The sequence below is a fragment of the Puma concolor genome, chromosome A1, assembly GCF_028749965.1.
Source record: "Puma concolor isolate L17-30 chromosome A1, mPumCon1.1.hap2, whole genome shotgun sequence".
NCBI classification, from domain to species: Eukaryota; Metazoa; Chordata; class Mammalia; order Carnivora; family Felidae; genus Puma; species Puma concolor.
The window spans coordinates 225,912,393-225,933,481 of NC_141667.1; the positions used below are offsets into that span (position 1 = coordinate 225,912,393).

General features: G+C 36.6%; 1 protein-coding gene across 7 annotated transcripts in view; it reads left to right on the forward strand.

Annotated features, from left to right (window-relative positions):
* Positions 1-21,089, forward strand: part of TRPC4 (transient receptor potential cation channel subfamily C member 4) — a 209,693-nt gene that overhangs the window by 165,087 nt on the left and 23,517 nt on the right. For all 7 annotated transcript variants that reach the window (XM_086713221.1, XM_086713218.1, XM_086713205.1 and 4 more), the window contains 2 exons: positions 9,155-9,468; positions 17,673-17,868. In XM_086713221.1, coding sequence (XP_086569347.1) covers positions 9,155-9,468; positions 17,673-17,868 — 510 coding nt within the window. The remainder of the gene's footprint in view (positions 1-9,154; positions 9,469-17,672; positions 17,869-21,089) is intronic.

A 21,089-nucleotide genomic window follows, 5' to 3' on the forward strand; every position in this document is an offset into this window, starting at 1 on the left:
TCCTTTCCATTTCTCATAACAGTCTACCTCAAACACTGTTTAAATTTTGGCAACCAGAATCTATTTTTATCAGTTATAACTAACCGATAACATTACCTAGACCAATCAAAATATTACTCATTCAAAGCATTGAAATTATTATTTCAGTTCAAACTAATATAGTTTGATATAATTAGAACAGAATATAATTTCCTTTTCCTCATCCCATTCAACATGACAGCGCCTGAAGTCTCATACACCCATCACTCCCCCAGATTCTGTGCAATATCAATCTTTTCCAAACCACATAATTTCTGTAAAACATTTTGTTCTGCAATGACAACTGGGATTATTTTGTACTTTGGGGGATATTTTTCACATCAAAGTATTATCTCCTTCTTGCCTTTCTTTTTCCCTCTTTCTTTGTCTCTCCTTTTTTAAAAATTTGTTTCAAAATGATTAGTGTACTAGCAAAAAATAAAGAGTGTCTAATTGGGCTTTACATGAATAATTCATGCAATTTAGTGATCTGACCTAGAAATCCTAACGTGTAGGTGAACTCATTCATTTAGTCTAGTTCCTAAAATAGTGGCCTGAGTCTCCCTTGTATAGTGTTCAGCTCTGTCAGGGTCAAAAATGCCCATAGTTGGAAAGGCCTTAGTTTCCAGAATTTGTTCAATTAAAATGTTGCCACTCACCAAATTTCATGCCTACAAATTTCATGGAAATCAAGCTATATTTTAATAATAGAATCATAACTTGGTAATTTTTCCTATCTACTTTAGGTTAATGCCCTTGAAGACCTTAAGAGAGCAGAAGGTACTGTCTTAACCAAGGAGGTTATGCATCTATATATGAGATGGGCAGTCTGTTGTTCAGTGAATATCTGTCCAATTTCTATTTTCTTTGTAATGATCCTTAAGTATGTCTATAAAGTTGTTTTGGCCATCTCTCAACTAAAAAATAATATATCTGTTTTTTTGTGGCCCAATACGGATATAAAACTCTGGTATATAGAACTATAGCATTTCTTCTAAAACTTTCCAGTGCAAAAACATCACCTGGAAAGCTTTCTAAAACCCAGATTCCTTTTCTCCATCCCCAGAGATTCTAAATTTAAGAGTATTAGAGAGGGTCCTAAATTTGCATTTGTAGCAAACTCATCAGATGATGCTGATGTAACTGGTCTAAGGAAGATGATTGGAATGACACTGGACTGTATAATTCTATTCAACAGCTAAGACAAGTATGAGATTGATCCCAAATGGAACTTCTTTCATGTATTTCTTATATGCAATATTTGTACTAAGATACGGAATACTTTTACATGTTACATTTGATGGTGTTTATATATGGTACATATACATTTTCATATATGAGAACTCTGGTATATAGTAGGTACAACTACATAAATTAATGGGTACTTGTGGATTTTTTTGTCTCAGTTTTAGATATGGGATTTGAATTTTCTTAAAAAGTTGTAAATTCTTCATGTGCAACATCTATTTTAATATTAAAATATAAACATTGTTCCTAATACTACACCAAGGAAAAACTTATGCTTAAAATTCAAGCATCACTCACCTCATGTGATGAAGAAGGAGAAAAGGAGATGGAAAAGTGCACAGAAATTACCTCAGCTGACAATGATGTAAATAACATGGAATCTTCCAGAAATATAATTTGTTTATGCATTGCGGTCATAGGAGTCCAGCTGTGATTGTATGTGTAAAGTACAAAATGTTCTTTCTGAATGATTAGTTTGTGTAACTAAAACTTGAGTTGCATGGATAGAGTTTGATGGGTAGTATTTTCTGGGCTCACTTCCTTCCTCCAACACTTACTAGTTATGTGAACTTGGACCTATTTCTTCACCTCCCTTGCCTCATCTATAAAATAAGGAGACTAACAATTTCTACTTTGTGCTGTTGGTATGAGAAGTAAATGAGTTGACATAATTTAAGTGCCTGTTATAGACTAAGCCTGCATTATTAATTTTTCTTCTCTTTTACTCCAGTATCCTCCCTCGTCTTCATATACTATGAGTCCATTAGACTTACCTTTTTAAATGTCTTTATTATGTCTCTTCCTTTATGTTAGTTGAAAAAAAGATTGAGCTCTGGATTCACACTCGCCTTTACCACATGAAACCTGTGTGATTTGGGGCAAATTACTAAATGAAGGTCTCAATGTGACCACCTGTTAAATGATGATAATAATCAAAAGAGCACTTACTTTGGGAGTCTGTAATGCTCACTTGTTGACTTACCTTTCCTTTCTTTTATCATTCAATTTTCATGCTAATTTTAAATAATTTATAAGTTACTATTTTAGGAAAAGGTGCTATATTTGTACACAAAAATAGACTGTGCTATATATAAGGCAAACAGCTATTACGTGAATTAATCAATAAGAATTTCTGGGAGCATACTAAGAGACCAGGTCTTCATCTGTTTGCTGAAAATGCAAAGATACCTGGGGTACACCTCCTGCTTAAGCAGTCCACAGTCAGGTTGTGGAAAGAGAAATGCATGTAAATAAGAATTTCCCATTTGATAAGGTCTACAGCAGGGGCTATGGTAGCATCGAGGAAGGAACTCAACTCTACTGGAAGTGTCCTGGAAGACAGAGCCAGAAAGTATCCATTGGGTTCATGAAAGTGCATTAGCATTCTGGAGAGAAAAAATACAATGTGCAAAAAAGTCTGAGTGTATAAAGGAGATCAGTATCTAAGAGAAATGATCCAATAAATGGGAGCAAGGCTAGGATAAGAAGGACTTTTCACATCCTGCTATAGAATTTGGGCTGTGCTCTGTTAAATAAAGAGGAACCATGAATGAGATTTAAGCAGAGAATGAGTCAAATGATAATGGATGCCTGAAGTAGAGAAATGAACATAGGGGAAGTTGATAGAGAGCTGGTATTCAAAAAAAAATTAGGAGATAAGAGCCATAAAATAGATGATTTATTAATTATGAAATATGAGGTAGATGGAATCACCTGATGCTGCTTCCTAGTGAATAGTTTGCCTATTATGATGCAGGCAAGATTACCAAGGAGTTATAACAAGGTTATCTGTAATATTGTAGAGGTTCTACCTCTAGTCTGAAGGTGCATAAATGGGAGCAAAAATCCAACCCTAGGTCTTTTTGTGCAAGCCATGGATCCAGACCAAAAAAACTATTAGTCCACAAAAAGGGAAACCTTTCTGTAACTGGTCTATCGAGGAGGAGAAACTTTTAGAATAGGTCTGGCAGAAGGGCCACACTTGCTTAATTGGCTTATCATTTTGTGATTCATTCATCTAGAGGGAATTTTAACACACACACACACACACACACACACCAAAGGGTCCTGCTAACTAAGGCCATAATTTGAGTTCTGATCCATACTTGATCTGAGTATCACTGATACCACTTCCTACCTGTGTGATTTGGAGCAAGTTACTTAATCTATACCTCAATTTTCTTATGTATAAAATGACACTAATAATCAAATCCTATAGAATGTGAGGATTACATTAATAAACACGTTTAATGTCATGGAACAGAGCTTAATATAAGCACTCAGTAGTTGTTTTAACTTTTGTGTACAATGCAACAGCATTGCATTGTAGAGACATAGACAGTAGAAAAGTATGTGACTTCAGTATTCTCCTCCTTACATGCAAGGCTGTGTGGTGCTTCCTTAAATACCTTGATTCTTGAACATTTCATGGCTCATGGATTGATTGTAAGCTTTTATTTATTTATTTTTTATTTGCTCTTAATTCTTGAAGGAGAAGGTTTGTCAACCACTTCCGCTTCTCACTCTGTATGAAATACTAGTTAATCCAGAGCTTGTTGATGCCTGGGCACTCTTAAAAAAATGTTACTTTATCTTCATTAGAACTGGTTTTGTCCTAAATATTTCCCAGTCCTTTTTTCCATTAACAACTTGTCTCATATTTATCTTCAGTCATTTGGCAGAAATGACTAAATTCCTATGCCTATTCCACTGTGTAATAGAAGTAATATTTTCAAAAATTAAATTTATTATAGACAAGAGCATTTATTTTAACAGTCATGATGGAATTTTTCATAGTACTATTCTTCTAAATAGTTCTAAGTATATATCTCATTGATCTATTCTTATGAGCTAGAAAAGAGGCAAATATTGTTTTTATTTCACAAATGCTGTAACTACAGTATACTGTCCAAATTATGGAATTTTCTAAATATTCTTTAGTTTTATGGCACAGAGCTCTGTAGAGATTTAAATCCTAATTGTTTAATCTAGTATTATCTGTTACAGAAGAAAATCATATGCCTTCTTATTGTCTTTCATTACTTCATTATCTAACCAACTTCATTATCTAAACCAAGGAAAGGTTTTCTCCTTATAAATCGAAATTAAAACCAGTATATACATTTTGTTTACTCTCATATGACAAATATTTTCATTTTGTATCAATTTAATTTTTTATTCACTTTTTATAGATTACTTGAGTTTTATAAGTATGCATCAAAGACTACACATATATAAAGAACCCAGTATTATGATTCAGTTCATCTTCCTCTAAACATTCTGCTAAGGTGTTCACGACCTGGCTCCAACTTCCTCTTAGATTCATCACTATACCCAAATTCTCCATATTCTAGCTATATTAAGATACTCACATTTCTACCAATGATTCATCTTTTCTAACAACCATGAATGTGTCTATGATTCTTCACCCTAGAATGCTTTTTGACCTCCTGTCATATATAAAGCACTCTATTAGATGTTTGGTTCTGAAAATGCATTAGACAAAGCTCCCTACATGGAAAACTGACAGTAATCCAAGGTTGAATATTCTCTTATATAGGTCTGCAAAGGAGCTAGTCTCTTAAAAAAATCCGAGTAAAAATGAAGGTTTCAAACAAAACCACACTACGGTACATTTATACTAAAAAGCAAGTACTTGAGAGAAAAAGGAAACCAGGAATTGATGGTCCTAGAAGGACTTCAATGTGTAGAGTAGCTCTTGATTTTTCTCTTTCCTTTTTTTAAATTAATTATTTTTTTAAATTCAAGTATAATTAACAGACTTGATCTTTCTCTTTCAAGGATTATTCTGTCACATGGAACCACCAGTTCTGGTCAGCAGGATCCTAGCGTCCATTCATCCCCGTCAAAGAGTACCTGTCAAGGGAAGGATTAGCTTTTCTTATTTAATGTCTGCTTTCTTTACTATATTGTAAGCTCATGTGACATAAACTGCATTTTATTTGCTCACCATAAATTGCATTTTATTTGATGGTGTCTGGCACAGCGTAGGCACTCAGCATATATTTAATGAATAAATAGCAGATGAAGAATCATAATAATTGGAATTTAAATCCGCTCTGGACATAGGGCCTGATGTTCATAGAAAGGAATTTTGGTGAGACTGTGAGGGAAATCTGGGGAGTGACCAGTACCAAAGGTTTGAGCCAGAGCATTAAGTACCAAACTGAGAACAAATGGCAGATCAATCTCAAAAGAGAGTCAGGACCCAGATTCCAGAGGCTTCATATGACATGTTGAAAAACTGGAATTTCATCTCAAGGACATTGCAGAATCATTGAAGAAAGAACATTAAACAAGATATGAGGTGGTCTGACTGGCCCTTTTAAAACACAATTCTGGAGGAAATGGGCCAAAGTAGAAATAAGATACAAGGCAGGGAGAGCAGTTAGGAGGCTATTATAATAATTTCTGTGAGAAATAGAGGAACTTCTTTAAGACAGTGAGGGTACCAGCGAAGAGGAGTGAGCGGTATCTATGAGATTTTAGTTTAGAGCCTGTGAGTTGGGAGAGGAAGAATCTAGGCTCAACCTCAAATTCTGCTTTGGGAGATTTGCCACCCCTCATTAAGATCAGAGAACGTAAATGGAGAGAGAGCTTGAGGAGCAACAGAGCACGAATTCCAATTCTGACCTGTGTGCTTGAGATGCCTGTGAGATAACCGTGTGGAAAAGTCAACAAGGCGGTAGAATATAAAATATGACTGTAAGGGGAGACATCCAGGCGGAGATGTAGGACTGGGAGTCATCAGCACATAACGGACAGTTGAGATCACTGAAAACATCCAGGGAGAGTAGGTAGAATGAGAAGAGAAGAGGCTTGCAAAGCAAACTCAGTTATTTAAGGAGCAAGTGAGAAAGAAGGATCTGCTAGGGACACTGGGAAGAGGCCTCACAAATGGCCAGAGGCAAACATGGAGGGCTAAAAGCGTGAATATAGATTTTGTGACTACGTTTTAGAAAACAGAGCCAAAGAGAAATTTTAAATTCAAGTTAAGCTTTTAATTCCTAATCATAGGGTGTGGAAAAATACATTTAACATTGAAGAATCCTAATTTTTCTCTACAAGTTCAAAGGACGCCATGGTTTGAAAGAATTTTAAAAATCTCCTTGTAAAACAATGCCTCTATGTAGAAACCAGAGCTAAATGTATGCGTGAATGACAGGAGAGAAATTAAAAAGCAGAACTTAAAAGAATGAAATCAAGAGCTAATTACTAAATGTTTATATCTCTATTTAATCCTGACAGGAAGCAAGTTTTCTGGATCAGAGAACAGACAAATTGTTTACTTACATAACAATCTTAACATTGGTCCCCCATGCTCCAATTCCCCACAGGGCGACAGATGAGAGCCAGATGCACCCTTCACATGCAGGAGTTTGTACCACAGGAGGGGAACTGGGAAATTATGAATCTCAGAGCTTATAGAGTACAGCTGTGCCAGCTGCCCATCTTCCCCCACCGCCCCCCCCCCCCCCCAGAAAGAGAAAGACCTTAACTTTCTAAAGTAAACAAATTCTCTCAGGGGAGGCAAAGGTCCCTAGTTTTATTATCCTTAGAATCTAAGCAGATGGCTCCAGGGGAGATGTTTCCAAATCTCTCAGAAAGTCTCTATATTTAACTTCCAAGGCTTATTTGCCATTCAGACATCTTTTAACAGCCATGCAATGTTTTGCTCAGGAAGCCCTGACCATGCATAAATGTGAACAGATTCACATAGCATTGTTTCCCAACAATTACCAGAAGTGCTAGACTTTGAAGCAGACTTGGGTAATTATACTGGGGTAGAATCTAACATCTCATGATTTGTAAAATGGAAAACCTTTCGCATGATTTTGCAAGTCCCAGCTGAGACAATTTGCTAAGAAGGGATCTGAAGTACCATATCACCATGTGATGATGGATTCTATATCCAACTGCCTCCAACTGCCTGTGAAATCTAGAACGAGGAACAGTGTCTCCAGTAGATGCCATAACATCAAAGGACCCTTAAAGCTTGAACAACATATAGTCTCTATTCATTGCTGGCCCCATCAGCCCCAGACAGAATTTATCACTTTCTCTATATTCCCACAGCACTTTGTGTTAATCTCTTAGAGCATTTTTATTATCAGGTGTCCCTCCCATCCTCACGGGACAGTAAGTACTCGTTGGGAGAAAATGTTTGAGCCGTACAGGATATTGTGTTAAACATTATGAGGAATTCCAAGTAAAAAGATCACATCCTTAAGAATGCTTACTATGTCACATTTTGTACATTTTGAGATATAGTCCTAAGCCATATTAGCTTAAAGAGAAAGAGAAATATAGAATTAGCTATCAATGGGGGGCTGGGGGATGTTCTCTATTTAAACGTGTCTTTCGGGAGAAGCAAGACAAAGAAGGTGAAGGTGGTTTTAGTCTTTGAAGGCAGAGGTGGCATCATATATGGGACAACCAAGAGAAGAGAATTAGGTAGTGGCTGATACCATAAACCCTCACTCTGATACTTGTGATAATGAATAAAAAATATTAAGTTTTTAATTCTTCATGTGTCTTCAATGATTAGCTATTTTATGCTGAAGTTGAGAATGTTCAAGAACAGTTATCAGCATTTAAAAATAGAAAATAATTTCCCTTTAGCTCAAATTGGATTGTTTTAAATTGTCATTCAAGCAAGAGTCTGAGTGTTGAACAAAATCAGGAGCTTGTGATGTATTTTGTCCCCGGGGAGATTAAAAGAATACTATCTATTGGTTTCAAGAGAATTAATTAACATTTGTAAAGGTCTTTGGTATAAAATGCAATATAAAAAGAATAGAAATATTCTGATATTCCAATGGGACTCATACAGGAGTAGAACTGTTTTTGCTAACATGATTATTAGGAAAAAGATCATGTTGTTTGGACATATTTTTTAGGGATGTGTATGAAGAAGATGACTCAATTTATTGTTTGATTCCTACACAAGTTTAATTATAGATTTTTGTAACACAGTACTTCAAAGAGAATATTTGGCCTTTTTTTTTTAAGGATATAAATTTACCTCAATAATACAAGGGATAAAACTCATCTTGCTTTTCATGCAGCTCAATGTCAAGATAATTTAAAGCTGGCATGTCAACTGACTAAGTCTTACTTTTTAAATAATTGCTGGTCAAAGTTTAATGTAGCAAATATTCTTTCTTAGATCACATATTTTATCTAATTAAGGAATCTTCAAAAAAAATCACATGTCCTACATATTAAATATAACAAAATTAACAATTCATTGACTTCCAGGATGGCTTCCAAGTTGGGTTTTATCTGCTTTAGGATACAACAGATACAAAGCACCAACATTTATACCCAGAGTGGTCATTCCTATTTCCAGGGCAATGGACCAGTACTTGCACTCACTTATATGGAATTTGTATCCTGCATGCATGCATCTAGACTATGCAAGTGTGTAAATACAGAAAGTAAAGCCCTTGAAATTTTGTTCAAAATTTGTAGTTTTCCTTTATAATGTGTCTTTCTTTGTTATCGTGCTGCTGCTCTTCCTCATATAAAATCAGATTTTTTTTTTTTTTCTATGTAACATGTTCCTTTTCTTTTTTGAAAGTTCCATCGGAAAGGTCGAGGCCAGATGCAATTCACTTATAAACAAACATACAAATGACAAGGACAGACCAGGAAGGTCACTTTGATTAAAGCTTATAAATTATAAATTGCTTTAATAAACTCTTATTTTTGTGTAGATGAATATTGCTGCCACCATCGTGGAGGATATCAGCCGCTGTGAAGGGCAATAGGCCACGATGCTAGATCTACCTGAAAAAGCATTCTGGCCTGAACTTGACATAGTCATATACATATGAGTTTGTTTTACTTTTTCTTTTCTCTCCAGTACAGTGCTCTGAATCCACGAGAATCTTGGGACATGTGGCATCCCACTCTAGTGGCTGAAGCTTTATTTGCCATCGCAAACATCTTCAGTTCCCTGCGCCTGATCTCACTGTTTACTGCAAATTCTCACCTGGGGCCTCTGCAAATATCTCTGGGAAGAATGCTCCTGGACATTTTGAAGTTCCTATTCATATACTGCCTTGTGTTGCTAGCATTTGCAAATGGCCTAAATCAATTGTATTTCTATTATGAAGAAACAAAAGGGTTAAGCTGTAAAGGCATACGATGTGAAAAGCAGAACAATGCATTTTCAACGTAAGTCGAACAGACACTTTTATTGGTAACGCTGTGCGGAATGTAGAGTGTATTACATTATGAATTTGAACCATGACAAGTGGTTGCAAAGGAAATTGTGCTTAATACAGAAAACAGAATTAACATGGTTTTGAATACAAATGGATCCCTCTGGCATTATATATATATATATATATATATATATATATATATATATATATATATATATATATATATATCTCCATTACATTTATTTTAAGTCTTAGTAAAATGGCCTTTTAAGTGACCTCATATAAAGGAAAGCTGTATATTTGGTTTTAAAATGTGTAATAAGAGGAAACCTCTGCCCTAGTGGCATCTTACAAGCACATTAAAAGACAGAATATAAGTAAAACCAATCTTGTGAGAAAATCCAAGTACTTTTCGAGCGTTCCTCTGTGTTTTCCAGATATGAAAGTCCCTTTGCTTGTTCTTTCATTCTCTAATTCCCTACATAAAAAATGTGAGCATGTAGAAATGATCCAAAATAGGAACCCCAGGCTAACCTGGGCTGCCATCCTTATGCACACAGAACTCTCTGTGCCTTGACGCCTGATGAGCCACAGGCCTCATTCAGTGTCAACCTCTTGCTGATCTCAGGCAGGTTTGCTGATAGCACAGACCCATGCCCCCATGTCTGATGCTCACACAGTCCTTAAAGAATACACCTCTCCATGCCTGTGCCCATTTCCTTCCCACTATGACCACCACACAACTGTGCCAAAGAGTTCATTAGCAGGGGAATGAAGACACCTAGGTCCTTTCCCTCTACACAGGAACTACCAGCGAATACATGGTTACTTCATACGGGACTATAGATCAGACCCTATTCACAGGCCATTATAGAATTTTATGTAACATAAGAGAGTAGTCATTTCTCAAGTAGGAAAAGAACTCAACAACTTCACATAAACTAAGTCCCTGATGGCTAAAATATTCTTGTTGATTCAATTCTGTATGTTTTGTCTTTGATCCCAATATTAAAACTCCATTTTAATTAATCAACATCTGCTTCTTTGCACATAAAAGTTTAATCTCAGCCTTAACTTCCTCAGATCCTTTCTGAAATAGATTTGATACAAACCATGAGTCACAGAGAAAACAAAAGGTCATCCCAGCTTCCCTTGCTCCCAGCCTTGATTCTTCTGCTCTTTGACAGCAGCTGCCCAGGCTGACCAGTTTATTCAGCCTTTTCATCTTCCTCATGCCTTTTTCTGACCCTGGAGGCGAGGGATTCAATGAAACCCCTTGTAGCAATGTCCTTGTGACTAGCATGGCCCTGAATTGTGTCTCAATTTTTACATCTGAGATCTTTCCCCACTCTGTTGTGCCCCCTGACTTGGTAATTTGCTCCTGGCAACTGAGAGTAGGGAGTTACAACAATCAGATCCCACCAACCCCCTTCAAGGACCAAAATTCAGCCTCTAACAAACGTCTTGGATACTGTCTGCTGTCTGTCTCTGGATTTCTGCTGGAGAGCCCTTCTGCTCACCATGGCTTTCACAACTCCGTTGTTACTTCGTACCGCGTGCCCCAATGCAAACTGCTTGCCAAGACCGCCCCATCTCCCTAGGTTGCCATAACCTTCTGATTCCAAGCTTTGTCTTCCAGGAGGAACTTCCACACAGCACCTAGAACTGACTGACCTCCCAGGTTGTGTTTAATTCAGGGAACAGCTTTTGTTCCATGATCCAGCCCCTTCTCAGACATCTGATTTATGATCCCTAAGTTCCCAAGAATCACACTGACCTATTACCACTTTCATGGTAAATGATTCTACATATTATGAACTAATTTTAAGATCTGTCCAAGAAGTTCCATTGCTATGGAAGTCTGAGGCAAAATGTCTAGTATTCTTGAAGCAAAGGTATTGAACTGCTTGGATTGTGTATTATTTTAGTGTAAATGGTGTCCTTTATTATCATGAAAAGCAACAGATAATTGCATATCTCAAATATTATAGGTCCTAATCATTCAGCCCAAGTAAATCAGGTATTCCACCTGAATTTTTTTTCTCCAGATAATAGAATGTAAACCTACAAGCAACAGATTATTCAACAACTAAAAATTACAGCAATAACTCTTAGTATTAGAATGCACTAGAATGTAGAGAATATCCTAGGCAGGTATAAGGGACCTGACTCTGATGACTCTATTTCAACATAACTGGTGTCAGTCATTGTGAGAGGATGTCTAGCAATACCCTCGGGGCTCCTGTTCTATATCTTATTTCTTTTCTTTGGTTGGTCTTCAATTTTCTTTTTATAACTTCTTTCTATACACTTCTTTTTATATTTATAATACTCCATAAATTTCAACGTGTTTTTTTTTTTTACTATCCACCATTTCAGAGATCTTATTCCATTTGAGGATTAAGAAACCTAATCCTTCATGTAGAGTACCTAATACAGTGCCTGCCATAGACTCAGATTTTACAAAATGCTAGCTATGTTACATCTGTTTATCATTATGAGGAGATCTCCTGCCTGTATCTCACACGGTTCCTCTCTATTACTCCTTCCATTCAGGGTGCAAATGTATGCTGAGTGAGACTCTGAGCCCTGTGTTTCCCATTAGTTTCCACTCCTGTCTCTCTCCTTCCCTTTAGCCAAATAACCCTTCAAGGAAGCCTGAACAAGACACCTTGTTTTCTTCTTATTCGTTCTTCATCCAACTGCAATTTGGCTGCTGCTTCCATCAGTCCACTAACACTACTCTAGAAAATGCCTAGAGCCTCCATATCCCCATGGTCAAGGAACACTTGTCTCTTTAAAGTTTATTTAATGTTTCTGCATCGTGTGACCCTGTTAACACTTTTGCTTTTGAAATCTTGCCCTCTTAAATTTCAACACCACTATGTCTTTACACTTCATCCCTTTTTTTTTTTTTTAATTTTTTTTTTCAACGTTTTTATTTTATTTTTGGGACAGAGAGAGACAGAGCATGAACGGGGGAGGGGCAGAGAGAGAGGGAGACACAGAATCGGAAACAGGCTCCAGGCTCCGAGCCATCAGCCCAGAGCCTGAAGCGGGGCTCGAACTCACGAACCGCGAGATCGTGACCTAGCTGAAGCCGGACGCTTAACCGACTGCGCCACCCAGGCGCCCCTACACTTCATCTCTTACTCCTCTAATTTTTTCACTGTTCTCTGAAAATTATATCGCAGTCACTGCTTTTAAATAGTCATCTTGCTGGGGCGCTTAGGTGGCTCAGTCAGTTAAGCATCTGACTTTGGCTCAGGTCATGATCTCGTGGTCTATGAGTTCGAGCCCCGTGTCGGGCTCTGTGCTGACCGCTCAGAGGCTGGAGCCTGCTTGGGATTCTGCGTCTCCCTTTCTGTCTATGCCCCTTCCCTGCTCGTGCTCTGTCTCTCAAAAATGAATAAACGTTAAAAAGAAATTTAAATAATAAATAAATAAAGATCTTTCCTTAGTGACCATCCTCAGACCATATTACAGAACCTTTGTGAAAACTCATCTGTGCTTATGGATGTAGCCCTATATGTCTGCGGGATGAGGACTCCTATGTTCCTATCACCAGCACAGATCTCTCTTCCCAAGATCTGTAAGTTCAGCTGCCCTTTGGACAGACTAGTCTGTGTCTTCTATGTCTCTCTGTTCATTTCCCCACCAGCAAATGGACACTTTTTTCTGCTCTTTTCAAGCTTCCTGGCTGTTTTCTCTTTAACATGGGAAGAACCATATGATACTAAAGAAAGTGTCATTAAGTGTTATTTAGTCACTGAAATTATTCTACATACAATTTGAAATTAATAGTCTCTTGTTAAGGGACTCTCCTATGAGGAGAGAGGAATGGGTTTGGGACAGATATTGTCTCATTAAAAAAAACTCCTTTCATATATATTCCTCAAAATTGGAACTGGGCAACTGAGCCCATACATTATTTGTTTTAATATTACATTATTCCTTATAAATGAAGACTAAAATATTCAGATGTGTCTTATATTAATTTATGTTTCCTCATTGTTTTTATTTCAAAGGATAGAGGGAAACCTCAACTGTGGAGTACATTACCTTTTTACTTGTTCTTTCTCTCTAGTTGTAAGTATCTAACTGGAGAATGAGCTAATTTTTTAAAGTAGCAATTGAGAAATACCTTTAAAGAGCAAGAGGCAAAAATGTTATCTTTAGGAAAGCAGTGTTGTAGCATCAACCATAGAAATTGCCAGGCTTTAGTCAACTAGGGTATTATGCTAAGTATTATTTTATTAAGTGTGGCATTACATTCCAAACCTTTCTGTTCTTATCTCACCAAAGAATTAGTAAAATAGTTGTTATATAAAGGAAGTCTGAGAGGTAATGCAGCTAATGACTTTTCAATCAGTGGGTAATCTTGCCATCAATAGTCTTGGGAATCACTAATTGTGGGAACATTTCTAGAAGCAGTGGCTTTAAAATGTTAACTTAGATTCTTTTTGTTTAATCCATATAATAAAAGAATAATTACACAAAAATATAAATAAGAAACACCAAGGTCTTGATACTATGGCTTAATTAATCTATAAGTGTATATATTTTTTTCAATATATGAAATTTATTGTCAAGTTGGTTTCCATACAACACCCAGTGCTCATCCCAAAAGGTGCCCACCTCAATACCCATCACCCACCCTCCCCTCCCTCTCACCCCCCCATCAACCCTCAGTTTGTTCTCAGTTTTTAAGAGTCTCTTATGCTTTGGCTCTCCCCCACTCTAACCTCTTTTTTTTTTTGTTCCTTCCCCTCCCCCATGGGTTTCTGTTAAGTTTCTCAGAATCCACATAAGGGTGAAAACATATGGTATCTTTCTCTGTATGGCTTATTTCACTTAACATCACACTCGCCAGTTCCATCCACGTTGCTACAAAGGGCCATATCTCATTCTTTCTCATTGCCGCGTAGTACTTCATTGTGTATAGAAACCACAATTTCTTTATCCATTCATCAGTTGATGGACATTTAGGCTCTTTCCATAATTTGGCTATTGTTGAGAGTGCTGCTATAAACATTGGGGTACAAGTGCCCCTAGGCATCAGTACTCCTGTATCCCTTGGGTAAATTCCTAGCAGTGCTATTGCTGGGTCATAGGGTAGGTCTATTTTTAATTTTTTGAGGAAGCTCCACACTGTTTTCCAGAGTGGCTGTACCAGTTTGCACTCCCACCAACAGTGCAAGAGGGTTCCCATTTCTCCACATCCTCTCCAGCATCTATAGTCTCCTGATTTGTTCATTTTGGCCACTCTGACTGGCGTGAGGTGATATCTGAGTGTGGTTTTGATTTGTATTTCCCTGATGAGGAGCGACGTTGAGCATCTTTTCATGTGCCTGTTGGCCATCCGGATGTCTTCTTTAGAGAAGTGTCTATTCATGTTTTCTGCCCATTTCTTCACTGGGTTATTTGTTTTTCGGGTGTGGAGTTTGGTGAGCTCTTTATAGATTTTGGATACTAGCCCTTTGTCCGATATGTCATTTGCAAATATCTTTTCCCATTCCGTTGATTGCCTTTTAGTTTTGTTGGTTGTTTCCTTTGCTGTGCAGAAGCTTTTTACCTTCATAAGGTCCCAGTAGTTCATTTTTGCTTTTAATTCCCTTGCCTTTGGGGATGTGTCAAGTAAGAAATTGCTACAACTGAGGTCAAGTGTATATATTTTGGATAAGTGGAACTATTCTGCAAATCTCACTTCTGATTAATTTCACTGAAGAAAAGAAAAACAGGGACTAAATCCAGAATTAATCACAAAATGTCTTATTTTTAATCTTCTTCTTTTCAAAGTCTAATTAAAAATCTAAATAAATGTTTTGCCAAAGGGTTTGCTAATATTCTCTAATAATTAGTATTTCTTATTTAGACAGAAGCAAATCAGTATTATTCAACCATAACCATCCATTTATTCTACATCACTGTTTCTATCTGAACATTTAAAAAAGCAACTGATATGGGATTTATGTGGCATTTTATATAATTTATTATAGCACTTACATTATGTAATTTCTAGTTCTGTCTCTGAACTGCTACTGATGTCAGGGGAAAACCATCTGAATTACATTTGTATATTCACAGTGAGAATATACACCATTTAGAAAGAAAGGACAAAGTTATTTCACATTGAGCCCAAATGACACAGTAATTAATTTTAGAAACTGTCCTTAAAGTTACTAAAAATAAGGAACTTATGGCCTTGGGTCAAATTTACGTACTTCCTGAGGAAGTTTTCAAAGAATTACTTAAGAGTAGCTTTTGCCTAGGGCCAATGAATTAGATTAAACTTGCCCTGATAGTGATGGCACCTGACATGTAGGTTGCCCTTGAAGAATACATGGCCACCTCCTCACATGCACATCCCTGCTGGCAAGACAAAGTCTGACTGAGATGGATCAGATCAGTCTCCTTATCGTTTTATGATAATTTGCTCCATTATTTAATAGCTATAGCAAAATATATCAATACATAATTACATTTCATATCCTATAATTAAAACTTAATTATATAAATTAAAAAAGTGAAATTATTTACTTTTAAGAAAAAAAAAAAGCAAATAAATTTGAGAAAAGAAACCCTGAATGTCAATTAGGATATCCTTAGATTCTCCTAGTTACACAGACCAGAAACTCATGGATGGTTGCAAGTGCAGGGATTTGGTCCAAGAGCCATGTACAGAGTTATAGCCCTTTGATCCTCTGAACAAGGGTTGATCTTAGCAAGGGCAGAACGCAAGGCTTCAGGAAGGGCAGGAGATGACAAAGAACTGGACCACAAGATCATTGACTGCGAAAACCGGTGCTAACATGAGTCACCTACTCTGTGCATATTTTCTTCAGTGTTTAATTATTACATGGCTTATTTATTTATCTTCAGTTCTTTGTCCCTTAGTTTGTGCTGTCTCAAACCTTTGGTTTTGCATAATTCCAGTGGCCCTGAGTCTCCATCATAACTTCTGTCATTTCAGCCCCCTTTGGCAACTACCTCATTCTGTTAATATTGCTAAGACAAATTTTCATAGAGAGGAAATCTGATCGTGTAGGGTTACCTTTTTCATGTCAATCTAGGCCGTTAACCCCTGGCCTCATATGAATTGGCTTTCCTTGGGTCACTTGACCCCCTGACATCCTATCTTCTTAGTCACCAGGCCAGATATGAGACTAGTTTTTGCTTTCATTTTTACAACATAATATGACTAGGGACTTATTTTAGCCATTTGTCAAAGAGTTTAAAAGTTCCATTATCTTTTATTACATTATATTAAGATGTTACAACCATCCTACTGAAACCAACACTCCCTCATTTAGGTTCAGACACTCTTCATCTTATCCTGCTTCTTGGACTAAGTTAAGGAAACCTTACTTAGAGTTCATTCATTGACAGGGATGAATTAAATGTTCCCTGAAATAGAAAAAAATAGCACATTTTATTATCTGAGCATGCTGACACTTGACATCTTACAGGATTCACTATACCCAATTTTAATTATAATTGTGGAAATCCAGTGATAACATTATTTTCAATCCTTCTACAACTGAAAAGCAAAATCAGAGTTGATATTTTTCAAAGACTCAGCTTGAGGATATATCATTTATTGATCATTTATTGGCATCACTTAATGCCCTAAGACACTGGTTAGCAAGCTTTCTATGAAAAAGATAGCAAATATTTTAACTATGTGGGCCATATGTTCTCTATTGCAACTACTCACCTGTGCCATTTCAACACAAAAAACAAACATAGACAATCCATCAATAAATGAGCATGGCTGTGTATCAATAAAACTTTATTGATCCTTGGACATTGAAATGTGAATTTATAAAATTTTCACATGACACAAAGTAGCTCTTCTGAATTTCTTTTTCCCAGCCGTTTGAAAAGCAAAAGCCATTCTTAACTCACGAGCCATACAGAAACAGTCTGAGGGTCAGATTTGTTGTCCCTGCTCTAGGAAACTAAACAGCTTTCAAAGCTCTTGGGAAAATTAGGTAAAACTAGGAAAATTAAGTATACTACTTATACTATATGATGGAAACAACTTTCTTTAATTTTTATTAAATTTAATTTAGTAATTCTTCAATACTTTTTATTAAGTTTATTTTTTTAATTAAGCAAATATACATAATAGGAATCAAGTTCTATTGTTATACCTTATTGTATAATTGTTCTATTAATATAGCTATTAGTGTCATTTTATCTTTATTACAGGTTATTTGAGACACTCCAGTCCCTATTTTGGTCAATATTTGGGCTCATCAATTTATATGTGACCAATGTCAAAGCACAGCATGAATTCACTGAGTTTGTTGGTGCCACGATGTTTGGGACATACAATGTCATCTCTCTGGTGGTCCTACTCAACATGTTAATAGCTATGATGAATAATTCGTACCAACTCATTGCTGTAAGTTGAATAACTTTATTTTAATTCAATATTCCCCCCCCTAGAATGTGTTGTTCCTAGCCACACTCTATCTTATTTATCATAAGGAATACAGCCTGTAATAGGCTATTGATGGGACAGAACAGAATTATAATATAAATGGTTAATTGGAAGTTTCTAAACAGTATTATACCATATTTAGCTACAAACTAATCTAGTTTTGTCATATTATGGATGATTATAAAATAAAGTAAATCTGTCTTGCTAGGCAGTCATTGGCTATGAAAGCACAAGGGAAGTATGAATTACATACAAGTGGCTCATCTCTGTGTAGAGCCCTTTGGACTTTGCATTGTCTCTGTCCATTTAACCTACAATCTTGGTATAAACAAACTTATGCCATCCTGGCAAGATACAAAAGCTAGCCTAGAGAAGAGTTTGAGGGGAAAATCTACAGTATTTTTCGTTTCTTAAATCCAGAAAAAGCAAGGTATGGGTAACCCTGAATTCTACAGCAGAGCACACAATACCATATATGTTTATTTGAAACTCTAGAATCTAAACAATTTAGTTTACTTTTCATTCATTCATTCAGCAAATTCTTATTGAGAACTTACTCTATTACCAAGTACTATTCTAGGAACTAGAAATACAACAATGAATGAGAAAGACAAAGTTCTTTATCCTCTTGAACTTACATACATGCCGGTGGCCATTAGCAATAGCAACTAAACAAACCCATATTGGAATGAAATACACTTAAGTCTTTCATATTTATACCTGAATCAAATAGCATTTTATAAGGATAATTTATAACCATAATTTTCTCCTTAAATAACTACCATTATATTGCATCTTTGAATCTATTTCTAAACCACCAGAGTGTTATTATTGTTACTTTGAGAAACAGCATTCTGAATTTTACTGAAACTATCTCTGTGGGGCAAGATACCTGTCACAGATGAAAAACTACATAAAACATAAAAATAGATGATTTTTATTTTCTGATTCATAAACAAAGTATTAGTGCTGGGTATACCTAGGTCCTAGGATTTGCAGGTGAATATCCAAATTATGGGGCTTCACTTAAGCATCTTGCAAGTGAGGATTTTTTAAGATAGTCCCTATGTATTTCCTTAGAAGTTCTGTATTATTCTGGTCAGTGTATTTGCAAAACGTAGATTCTATTTTTCAGACCACCCTTCTAAAAAAAATTAGAAAGACTCTAATTATCCAGCTATATACAGAGAAGCTGTATATACAATTTATATCCTATAAAATATCAAACGGATTGATTTCATCAAGAAGACAATATTACTTAAGGATAGTATGACTTTTTTGTTTTTACTGCTTTTAGGGTTTATCTTTCTAGATGATTTTTAAAGAGGTGAGAATGATCTTCGAAGCTCTGTTTTTGCTTAGCTTAAACTCTAAAACTACTTAAGAAGAGAGCAGGCATTGATAACCTGAGACAGGTGTAGCTCCCATAATCCTGTGCATAATGCCTCCTTGGAGCAAGAACATGCCAACTATTTGATTTTCACTTGGATAACAGAGGTGGTTTTGGTCATCACCAATATATAACATTTCACTTCTAGTTTTTCTACCATAGAATTTGTTGTAGACCCTCTCAGAATCCCAAACCAAGAACAAAGAAAGAGTTTACCTTTTTTTTTTTAGTTTATTTATTTATTTTTGTGAGATAGAGAGCCAGCAGGGGAGAGGCAGAGAGAGAGAGAGAGAGAGAGACAGAATCCCAAGCAGGCTCCGCACTGTCAGCACAGAGCCAGATTCAGGGCCTGAACTCAAGAAACATGAGATCATGACCTGAGCCAAAACCAAGAATTGTACGCTTAACCAACTGAGCCACATAGGCGCCCCAGGAAGTCTGCTTTGTGATAGCAATAAGAGAACATAATGAGGTTAGCATAATCCTTAATTTGTGACTCCTTAAGAATCAGAAGGAGCAGAATCTACTCACAGGCCAACTCTTTATCAAAGTGACTATCTTTATATTAGCTTAAGCTAATTCTCTTGACTCCCATCCTCCACGACTACAGCAAACAATATATACTTTTCTTCATTAATGCAGGATCTATAAGCTTGTTTAGAAAGAAACAGAAAGAGAACTTGAGGAGAGGAAGAGGAGAGGATAGGGGGGTGAAACCGGAGCTTCTGTGCTTCTGTCTATTGATCAGTCCCTCCAGTCAAACATCTGCAAAGCACACAGTGAATGCCACACAGTTTCCAGATATGCTGATTCCTGTTGAAAGCACAATCTGTCCAGTGTCTAGATGAAAATCTCTATTGCTCAGGGTAGAAATGTATATGCAACACATGCATTCATTAGCACACAACCATTTAAGAATATTAGAATGAAGCATGGTCTAATGTGATTCTCCCACTCTAAAATCTGAGTTCTTCCTTACAATATCAAGGGGTTAAAATGAACTATTTTGATATACCTAGTTTCTACCACCTCCTACTTCCCAGATTTTCTGCTTCAATCAGATTTGTGGCTAATTTAAGAGGGGACTGGCTGCCCTATCTCTAATTGCCACAAATGTTCTGATTTTTTCTAGGAGGTTAATAAAGTGAAATGATTAATAAATTATGAAGGGTTGCAAACAGCCACTAACCACAGTCCTGTCTGGTGCCATTTGGACAAGGCTATGTCAGGGTTTGGTGCCATGTCAGAGGCCCCATTCTACATTTGTTAGAGGAGCTTCTCTCCAAATTTGTGCCTGTTGCCTAAAGGCGGACAAGAATAATTCACATAGAAACACACCAACTAAGACTTTTCCTGGAAACACCAGAAGGCTAAGCCATGAGCATCCATGAAGGTGACACTGACCTAGACTGGGATTCAAGGCCTTGGGGAATATATGAAGGTCTATTTGTGGTCAGAATCTAGTGCACTTGGGCTAATGTAAGCCTGCAGTGCAGGAAATGAAAATTCGTCTTCAAGTCATAACTGATCACTGCAGGCTCTTTAACATGGAATTCTTTTAGACGTCTGTTTCATGGAAGAAGGAAGGATAAAAACTGACAAGACTGCTGTGACTCTTTATCAGGGTAAACCATCATCTGAAATGTTTAGATGACTACCTCGAAGAGTCAGTCTTGTTTCTATAAGCAATTTAATTAATATTACAAGAGCTGCTCCAAGTCAGGTTACAGGCTCCCTGTGAGGTTTATCTCACCTTAGTAATTAAGAAACCTGTCAGTAGTTGTCATATTCT